Source organism: Colias eurytheme, chromosome 21 (assembly GCF_061535395.1).
Source record: "Colias eurytheme isolate Ceu_HAF_F1 chromosome 21, ilColEury1 Martin Lab GWU primary, whole genome shotgun sequence".
Classification (NCBI taxonomy): domain Eukaryota; kingdom Metazoa; phylum Arthropoda; class Insecta; order Lepidoptera; family Pieridae; genus Colias; species Colias eurytheme.
Window position 1 is genome coordinate 9713508 of NC_143000.1, and position 10045 is coordinate 9723552.

Here is a 10045-nt window from a genome sequence, read left to right on the forward strand (position 1 = left end):
GGTTTAAATGAAAGTATAGTATTATTATTTTTTTTAATAAGTAATAATTCTTATTCAAGATAAGCAAGAAAGGTAAGATAACTAATGACAAAGGTACAAAAGATTTCAGTGATAAAATTATTACATTACTAAATGTTAATTGATGCGTCATAATCGGAAACTGTCTAGTGACAGTGTCTACTGTCAAAAATATTCTGATTTCTGTCATTTAAGAACGCTCAAGTTCATGTTGTGCGCTTCGTTCCGTAATAATTTAAAGTTTTATTAGATAAATATCAATAGAAAGCCATTGTTTTGGAGTGAAATAGAATTGTATTAAATGGTGTAATAATTAAAAATGTAAACGTAAGACGATTACAAGCATGCTAGGAGATATTCAACTTACTAAACGTTTGGTTGTTATTGCGATTGTCCTCGGCATTATTTTAATTTTAAAGGAGTACGTGTTTGTATTTCCATTATGACACAGCACAGGGTAGCGTATTTCTACAACCCGGACGTGGGTAACTTTCACTATGGCCCGGGGCATCCAATGAAACCCCATCGGCTGTCTGTAACACATAGTTTGGTGCTCAACTATGGCTTGCACAAGAAAATGCAAATATATAGACCCTATAGAGCCAGCGCACATGATATGTGCCGGTTTCACAGTGAGGATTATATAGAATTTCTTCAAAATGTAACCCCGCAAAATATTCAGAGTAAGTAGTTTTTGAACCTCACAAAAATACAATTATAAAGTTAATATTGACAATATCATTGTAAATAAGTAACAAAGGCTGGTTTTAATGTCACACTGATTAAATCATTATATAATTATGCATAGGTATAAGCGCATGTGCTTCATACAGTTTCATGTTTTGGCTGTGAGCGCTAAACAGTAGCGTTGTACCAAAACAAGCCTTAACAATAACTTTCATTCCACACTCACCTTCTCAGATGTAATATCTCTTTAACAGGGCAGATATAAATTTATGACTAAAGTATATTCAATTTAATTAGTTTCGGTCTTACTAATAAAATGTTATCCATTTGCTATGCAATGGATTAGTTATTGCAATAACCTGTCTTGTTTGACAGTTTGTTCAGGACACAGCTATGGTAGAAATTTATCCATTGTTTAACTTTTAATTAGTAAGGCCGTTAGTCTAACCAAATCTTCATTAATTTACAGGTTATTCCAAAGATCTCTTGCACTATAATGTGGGTGATGACTGTCCAGTATTTGAGGGCCTATTTGACTTCTGTTCAATGTATACGGGAGCATCTTTAGAAGGAGCGATGAAACTAAATAACAATGCTTGCGATATTGCAATTAATTGGTCCGGTGGACTGCATCATGCAAAGAAATTTGAACCTTCAGGTATGTGTAATGTAACACATTTTTAATTTACAATAGCTTGTGAAGTTTTTCAGTATAAGGTGTAGATGGCAATTTACTTCAAAATAGGATATAATGAGTCTAGGTAGTAGATTGATTAATCATAACTATAAATAATAAAATTATAGATAAAGCAAATATGGATATTCATTTAAACTACAAATGTAAAAAAAATGATTTTTTTTCTCTAATATCCATTCCTTCACTACTATTTCATAGGAGTTTAGGAATTTTATCCTTATTATGAGTATAATTTTTAATATGACTAAAGTAATTTATCACGAATAAGCATGCTGCGGTTTACAGCCTAAACCCTGGTTAAGACCTGTATCCCTTCATAAGAACAAATATAGGCTAATAAACATAATGATGATTAAAAAGTATAAATTGTTCATTCCAGGTTTCTGCTATGTAAACGACATAGTCATAGCCATACTAGAGCTACTCAAATACCATCCTCGCGTGCTATACATCGATATAGACGTCCACCACGGCGACGGTGTGCAAGAAGCCTTCTATCTCACAGATAGAGTGATGACGGTCAGCTTCCATAAGTATGGGAACTACTTCTTCCCGGGAACGGGCGATATGTATGAAACGGGGGCAGAGAGTGGTAGATATTTTTCGGTTAATGTGCCTTTGAAGGAAGGAATCGACGATCTAAGTTATGTACAGGTTAGTAAAGTAGTGTTTAAAATAAAAAGAAATACTCGAATTTTTTTATTTAACAAATTGTATTTTTGAACAAAACAAATAAGCTTAAGAATGATTTTAACAATTCTTTTTCCATAATAATTCTACGGGCTATTAATATTATATGAATATACAAATAATATAAATCTATATCATTTTACACAATTAAGAAAGAAATCATTTATAATAATAAATTGCTTATACTAAAATAAAATTAAGAAACACAAGTGTGACACAAAAATTAAGAAACACAAGTGTGACACAAATTAAGTGACACAAAATGTATTTATGTAATTTTCATGCCATTGAATGTCGGCTAAACATGCTGCAATAATGTATTTTAACACCACTGTATACCATGTTTACTTGCAAATAAACGATTTATTTATTTAAAAATAAACAAGGCTAAAAAAAAGACAAGTTGCACTCCGGGAGTGCCGGCAGAAGTGAAAACTTGATCATTAACATTGAGCATGTTTGATATCCATCCGTCTTACGCTTTTTCGATCAGGTCACGTGTCCTGACGCGAGTTTAAGATTTTATACCCATTACAGAAAAAGTGCTCAACGCCGCTAAAGAAGTTTTCACTTCAAAAAATTAAAACTAAAATTACCAATTACAGGTTTTCAAACCCGTAATATCCAATGTGATGGAGTTCTACCGTCCCGCGGCCATAGTCCTACAGTGCGGGGCGGATTCCCTCGCCGGTGACAGACTTGGTTGCTTCTCGTTATCCACTAGAGGCCACGGGGAATGTGTTAAGTTTGTGAAGAACCTTAATCTGCCTACGCTCGTGGTTGGCGGTGGGGGGTAAGTAATATTTTTAAAGTGAAACTTTTATTACATCGTCTCAAACTTTTTGGTCTGTATAGCGCATGTCGCGTGACGGTCGGCTGCCGAATAGGTATAAAGCAGTGTTCGGAACCGTACGATAATTATCGTACCAATACGATAATTTTGTGCCTAAGTTTCACTTTTACCGTGGTTTCATAAAACCACACAACATTTTTTATTTAATTTCTTAAATTATATTTTTTATAGGTATATGATAATTAAGTTGTGTGTGTGTCTAGCTGGTCAATGATTAGAATCTCCAATTAATTATTACTACAGATATGTAAAAAAAATATTTTATTCCTAACATATTTGTTCCTTCATAAATTGCTGTATCTATTTGGTAAAAAATTTGCAAACAAGATGAGAATGCCTGCGTATCATCTACGCCATCTTATCTTCAAAATCACATGCACACAAATTTTATAAAATTTTTTTTTACAATTCACATTCTACACATATCATTATTGAGTATTTTTTGTTTCTTTTTTCTATTTAATGAGTTTTCAAAGTGAAACTTTTATTACATCGTCTCAAACTTTTTGGTCTGTGTAGCGCATGTCGCGTGACGGTCGAACCGTACGATAATTATTATCGTACAAATACGATAATTTTGTGCCTAAGTTTCACTTTTACCGTGGTTTCATAAAACCACACAACATTTTTTTCTACTTGCTCATATTAAAATATTTTCTATATATTTCACAGCTACACATTACGTAACGTAGCGCGTTGTTGGACATACGAAACGTCACTATTAACTGATGAGGATATCTCCAATGAGTTACCGTATACTGAATATTTGGAGTTTTTTGCTCCAGACTTTCAATTGCATCCTGAGGTCACTGGGTAAGTGAAGTTAGTCGTTAAGTAAATTATGTGAAAATAAGTGGCCAATTGTGTTATTGTTAGTGAGTGAGTAAGTCCCATTTAAGTTGCTGTTAGGTACTTGAAATCAGTTTATTCTTAAATTTGATTAACATAGGCACTTAGGTAAGTTATTTTTTAAATCCTACCTATTGTTAGTTTATCAGGCACGTTTTAAGCAAGCTGAACATTAATGTTTCAATTTTTGTTCAAATATTTACTTATTTTAATATGAATGATTGTTTTTACAGAAATTCAACAAATGCAAACAGCAAGCAATATTTGGAAGCAATCACAAAATATGTGTACGATAATCTCAAGATGTGTCAGCACTCGCCCGCCGTCCAAATGACGCATATTCCAGGTAAACTATTTTTAATTGGATCATTCATTTCTTACAAATTTTTATCACTATCATTTCTAATGAAACATAACATTCTTAAAACATTTTTTTTTCAAAATTACAGGCGATTTCTTTCCTGAAGAGGAACGAATGAAAGAAGAACCAGATCCCGACATCCGTATCAGCCAAGAGGAAGCGGACAAGATGGTGGAGCCCAAAAACGAGTTCTACGACGATGAAAAAGACAACGACAAGGAGATATTGCCCGAAGTTAAGGAGCCCTAGCATACGATCGACCTCACTGACCCGCTGGCCACCTGACACGGCAAGTTCAGGCGGTACCGCGAGCTTGTGGGCGAGGACAGTGTAGAGACAAGTGACAGCATAGTGCTCAGTGAATAGTGTACAGTATAGAGCCAAGTGACAGCATAGTGCTCAGTGAATAGTGGACAGTGTAGAGACAAGTGACAGCATAGTGCTCAGTGAATAGTGGACAGTATAGTGCCAAGTGACAGCATAGTGCTCAGTGAATAGTGGACAGTATAGAGCCAAGTGACAGCATAGTGCTCAGTGAATAGTGGACAGTATAGAGCCAAGTGACAGCATAGTGCTCAGTGAATAGTGGCTCGGCTATAGTGTGTGTACAATACTTGGCTAACACATTGCCAAGTGAAGGATCCCAGCATACCTATAGTGCATGTGCATTGTTTAGGACGATAGTAAATGTAGTGCAAAGTGCTTAGAACTACAGTTATAAGGTGTGAATTGCATATTACATTGAACTAAAGTAACTGTTATAAATGCTTATGAGATAACTACAACATGCAATTTCAATATGACACTGAGCTCACGAAATACATCACTTGTGGGTGATGTTTGGAAAGAGAAGTGCTATGAAAACATTTGACTCAATTTTAGTAATGCTTTATTGCATTTGTTAGACACATTTAAAAGATATCGAGAGCTTGTGCGAAACACTAGCAAGAACAATGATTAATCAATGAAATATGATAAGTGATAGTGCAGAACAATTTCCTAACATGGCAAGATGTTACATGGAACATAGTAACTTAGTGAATAAATTGAATCCTAGACTTTATCAGAAGAAGTGCTTGCATTATTTATAACCTATGTCATAGATTAGTTAACAGACTAGCAATTAATAAAAAAGTGCTTCTTATAGAATTTTTACACAATAGAACATAGCAAATATTGATAGATCACTATGCAATAATTGCAAGTCTACATGCAAATGTTGTAAATTTTGTCGCTAATAATGGCTATTATTAATAATTTTAACTGAATCCAGTATTGGGACTTGCATGATAGCCTATTTACCACTTTTGTCAATTTTTTTGTACCTTGTTTGTCATAACTGATAAGTTAGAAGCAAAAAGTAATCCTGTAGTGGTGAAACTGGCCGTTATACTTATATACATTATAAATATGGATTTATTCATGACAAAAAGATTGTAAGGATGAAATTCTTTACCCATAGTGTGCAAGTTAGTGTCTACATAAAATAACCACAGACTATGTTCATTCGGCGGAGTTTCCGTTCTGTAGCGTTTAGCTACTATTATGTATTCTGTGGTTTAGATACAATTACAAAATATACATATACCAGACAATTATTATAAATGTGTTTATAAAAATTGAAATGTGTGAAAATGTTAAAATTATAATGTAATTTAAATGCCCAAAGCATCCAGTAGATGTATATTACCTACAAGTAAGGCCTAAAATTTATTATTACTTATATTTAATTAGCACTTTAAGCAGAATAGGGATCTTTTTTGTCAAAATGTAGGTAGGGATTTTTTATTTAAGATAATATTGGCACAATTAAAATGGTCATTAATTTATTTGAGAATCATGATGAACAATATTATTTAGTTAAATTATAATTATAGCTACCGCAGTGGCTGTACCGCTGTATAGGTATGTGCGCGGCAAGGCGGGGGTGAGTACCGACCAAGAAGCTTATATCTAATACACTGGAGATTTCAGTATGAACATTAACTTGTAACAAGAAAATATGACCTTGAATGACGCCTGTATGTTTTTTTATCCCTTTCACACCTAACTATCTACCTAGGTGTGAAAGGGATAAAAAAACATACAAGCGTCATTCAATGTCATATTTTCTTGTTACAAGTTAATGTTCATACTGAAATCTCCAGTGTATTAGATATAAGCTTCTTGGTACCGACCGTTCCGCCTCTTTCTAACTTCTAACTCGTGCTCTTTCTTACCTGGTACCCGCCTCACCACACATAGAGCGCGGTACAGCGGTTGCGGTCAAGCTGTAGTTCTCTGAAGATTAACTATATTAATGAATACCTTTTAGAATTAAAGCTCCATAGATTGTTTTATAATATTTTATATGAATATTTTACTATTTGTAAATAAATTGGTTATGTGATGATTTCCTGATTTGTTAATTCCAAATTAAAAATGTTTTTTTTGTATTATATCTGAAAATCATATACTTATGTGATAATATTATGTACTTTTTAAGCCATGTGTTTGTGAATGTCAATCGTTAATCGTTATCTACACAGTGTATGTTCAATTCAGATTAAAAATATTGTCTATGACATTCCTAAATTGAATAATCCTGTTTACAAAGTATTTTAAGAAACAGATCCATAAACTTCTTATTCTTCCATGCTTACAAGATTTAACTTAAAATAGATATACATATATAGCTTTAGGTACTGTTAAGCATTTTATTTGTTTGACTATAAATTAAATTGTAATGAAAATGCAGTATTTATTTAACAATCCTTAAGTTAACTTTTGTTTTAATAGTTTAAATATTGCACAAAATTGTATGACTTCAATAGAGAAGAAAAATTTATATAAGTAATATGTTGATACATCAACTTATTTTATACATCTCAATTTAAATTTTAATGAATTTATTTTGCATAAATAGTTTCAGCCTAACTTCTTAAATGAAGTGCATAAAATAATTGCAATAAATATTTTTTTACCTAGCATATTAGTTTTCTTATTCACAAAATAAAAAGCCAGGATAAGAAAAGATCATAATTTTAAAAATCTTTATTTCTAAACATAAAATACAACAATACATACATAACATAAAAATATATCAGTAGCCGCCTAGTTTGAGGTCCAAATTATTATCCGCAATGTATTTATGAACATCACTCATGTCTTCACTAAAATCCACTGTGAACATTTGCAACTGTTCACATGTCTGTATTATTTGTTTCACTATATCTTTGGAAACCTCCAAAGTACAGTCCAACCATAAACTATGCATATTTTTAAAATAACCCTTCTGTAAAATATAGACTAATGTGTTATCTAAAATTAATTTCGTCTGATATTTCAACGTTAACTTCCGTAGACTCTGCGTGCACTCTGCGAAGAATACCAGTATCTCTTCGATACTAAAATTCTCGTTACCTAACGTCAATGTCTCGATCTCGCGGAATATGTTCGTCGGTCGCCGGAAAAAGCGGGGTATCGAGAAATAGTTCGATTGGGTCATGAGACAGAGAGATGTGAGGTTAGGGCAACACGTGCCAATGTTAATAACAGCGTCTAAAGTTAGTGAATGGTCGATCTCCCACAAGGAGAAATGAGTCAAGTAACACCCCTTCACCTCGAGCATACTATGCATAGAAGTGCTGTATGAGAAAAACGACATATCCAACTTATGTAACCTAATATCACTCAATGCTATCTCTTCTAAAATCGCGTCCTTGTTATGGGCTGACAAATGGGTGATGGACAGTTCTTTTAAATGTGGACAAATCTTTACCAGCTTCCGCATGCCTTCCGCCGATGCAAAGTGACAGTTAATTTTTCGTAAACTGAGGGGACCGATGCTTAGATCCGTACCGATCAACGTTGACCCTATATCGCAGGATTCAATCCGCAACTCCTCGAGGTAGGGGAGCTCACTGATGAGCATGATGATGCCGGCCTGCGAGACGCACCGCCCTACGCGACTAGCTCGCTCGTTGCGAGGGGGATCCATCGCCAATATGCGCAAATTCTTTAAATTGGAAATACAACACAGACCCGCATCGGAGACGTTACGAATCCAGACGGAAGCATTGATGAGAGATTTGCAAATATCGACCCTAGAGACGATGTTCAGCTCTTCGAGGAGGAGGCATTGTGAGCCGATTATGTCGAGTATTTCGTCGGTGCAGATGAATTTTAAATCGAGGACGATCAAACGACTGAACCATGGGATGGTACGGATCCAGAAATGTTGGGGAATGCCATTGTCGACGTCGCATTTGCGGAAGATGGACATATTGGGATGGATGAGAACATTTAGCTGAATGCGAGGATCACCGCGATACCGGCAGCAGGCTCTCTCTAGACAGAGGACATCAAATAACCTGAAACAAATGTAAAGTTTTAAATGTGCATCATTAATATTATAAGCAAGGATAATAACTATGTGTTCGTAATTTGGAACGAAAATATTTTCATTTTTTTTAGGTATTTGAATCCTGTTTCATGATCATTTTTCTTTCAAAATTTGAAAATTTTTTATTTGTAGGCATTTTAAATGCCATAATCAAACTAAAAATTAAAATGAAAAGCGAGCAAACCCAGAGTATAATATAAGCTACTTTTTTTAGATTTTGCTGTGATTTGTTGGACAACTAGGAGACTGTTCCATATACCAGATAGATTTACACATTGACCAATGATCAATCATAAGAAATTTGATATATTAGATGAGCATGTTAATGTATGAACAAGCCAATTTCGGCTATGCATTGCACAATGCTTTGGGTTGAATCACTACATAGTATAAAACAAAGTCGCTAAGTCTGTCCCTATGTATGCTTAAATCTTTAAAACTAAGGGACGGATTTTGATGCAGTTTTTTAATAGATAGAGTGATACAAGAGGAAGGTTTCAGTATATATTAGGTTTTAGACACAGCGGGAGAAGCCACAGGCTGAAAACTAGTGGAATATAATCCCTATGGGAAGTAAGGCTATATTATTATGCTATAAAAATATGAGCAATAAGAGTAAAATTTTCAAATTATTTAATGGGTCAGCTAGTTAATTATTCAGGAAATTACTACCACATTAAAAAGGTAATCTAAATTCTAAATCTAAACTATGGTAGTTAGCAAATGATTTTAAATACATATTTTTCTATCAAACTTTCTAATTTTCAATATTACTTATTTGATATTTTTTTAATATACCTACCCAATAATATTGAAAAATAAAATGGAACAGGGGTTCATTCACAACTTAACAAGGAATGTTTTTTATTATTTACAATATTGAAATATCTACAAACCTTGCTGGTAACAAAGCCATGAGATGTCCTTTTAACGCGCACACCTGCCTTTCGCATTCCCTACAGTCTATATCGGGATTATTTTTCTCGATAATATAACAACATTCATTTATCAAACTAAGAGAACTTTTAATACACAATCTTAACAAGCTACTTGGTTGTTTACGAGGCGACATATTTGTAAGAATAAAGAAAACAAATGGGAAATTACATTTCTTCAATGTTACTAATGGTACGCGAATATTACCCAAATCTCACTTGTTTCAAAGTAATACGTATTTCGTTTTGGATTCAATAATTTCGAAACAAATTAAACGCTTTAAAAATAAATAAAATTATTGCTGAGATAGAACAGCTGACAAAAGAAGATAAAAAATGAAGCTGTAGTTTGGACAGTTGACAAATTTATAAACATGGTATCATTGTTGTAGCCACAGAACAGGTAGCCATTTTAATGTTTTAAATAAATTATTTCATTAAAAATAGACTTAACTCTTGAATTATTCCCGTTTGCTTATTGATTCATCAGGTTTTTAGTGGATATACTTTAGAGTTTAAGAGCCTATTTATGTAGGTACTATGTATTAAATTTATAATTTCTCCATAAATT

The 10045-nt window shown here is 33.5% G+C and overlaps 2 protein-coding genes across 2 annotated transcripts; one reads left to right on the forward strand and one right to left on the reverse strand.

Annotated features, from left to right (window-relative positions):
* Positions 1-246: 246 nt before the first annotated feature.
* On the forward strand, positions 247-6209 carry HDAC3 (histone deacetylase 3). Its single transcript, XM_090114535.1, has 7 exons — positions 247-701; positions 1175-1363; positions 1782-2056; positions 2698-2885; positions 3618-3758; positions 4028-4140; positions 4244-6209. The coding sequence occupies exons 1-7, from the start codon at positions 461-463 to the stop codon at positions 4402-4404; spliced, it is 1308 nt and encodes a 435-aa protein (XP_089970661.1). The 5' UTR covers positions 247-460; the 3' UTR covers positions 4405-6209.
* Positions 6210-7181: 972 nt separating this feature from the next.
* LOC149899365 (uncharacterized) lies at positions 7182-9807 on the reverse strand. Its single transcript, XM_090114724.1, has 2 exons — positions 9436-9807; positions 7182-8507 (listed from the first exon to the last, which is right to left on the reverse strand). The coding sequence occupies exons 1-2, from the start codon at positions 9609-9611 to the stop codon at positions 7238-7240; spliced, it is 1446 nt and encodes a 481-aa protein (XP_089970850.1). The 5' UTR covers positions 9612-9807; the 3' UTR covers positions 7182-7237.
* Positions 9808-10045: the final 238 nt, after the last annotated feature.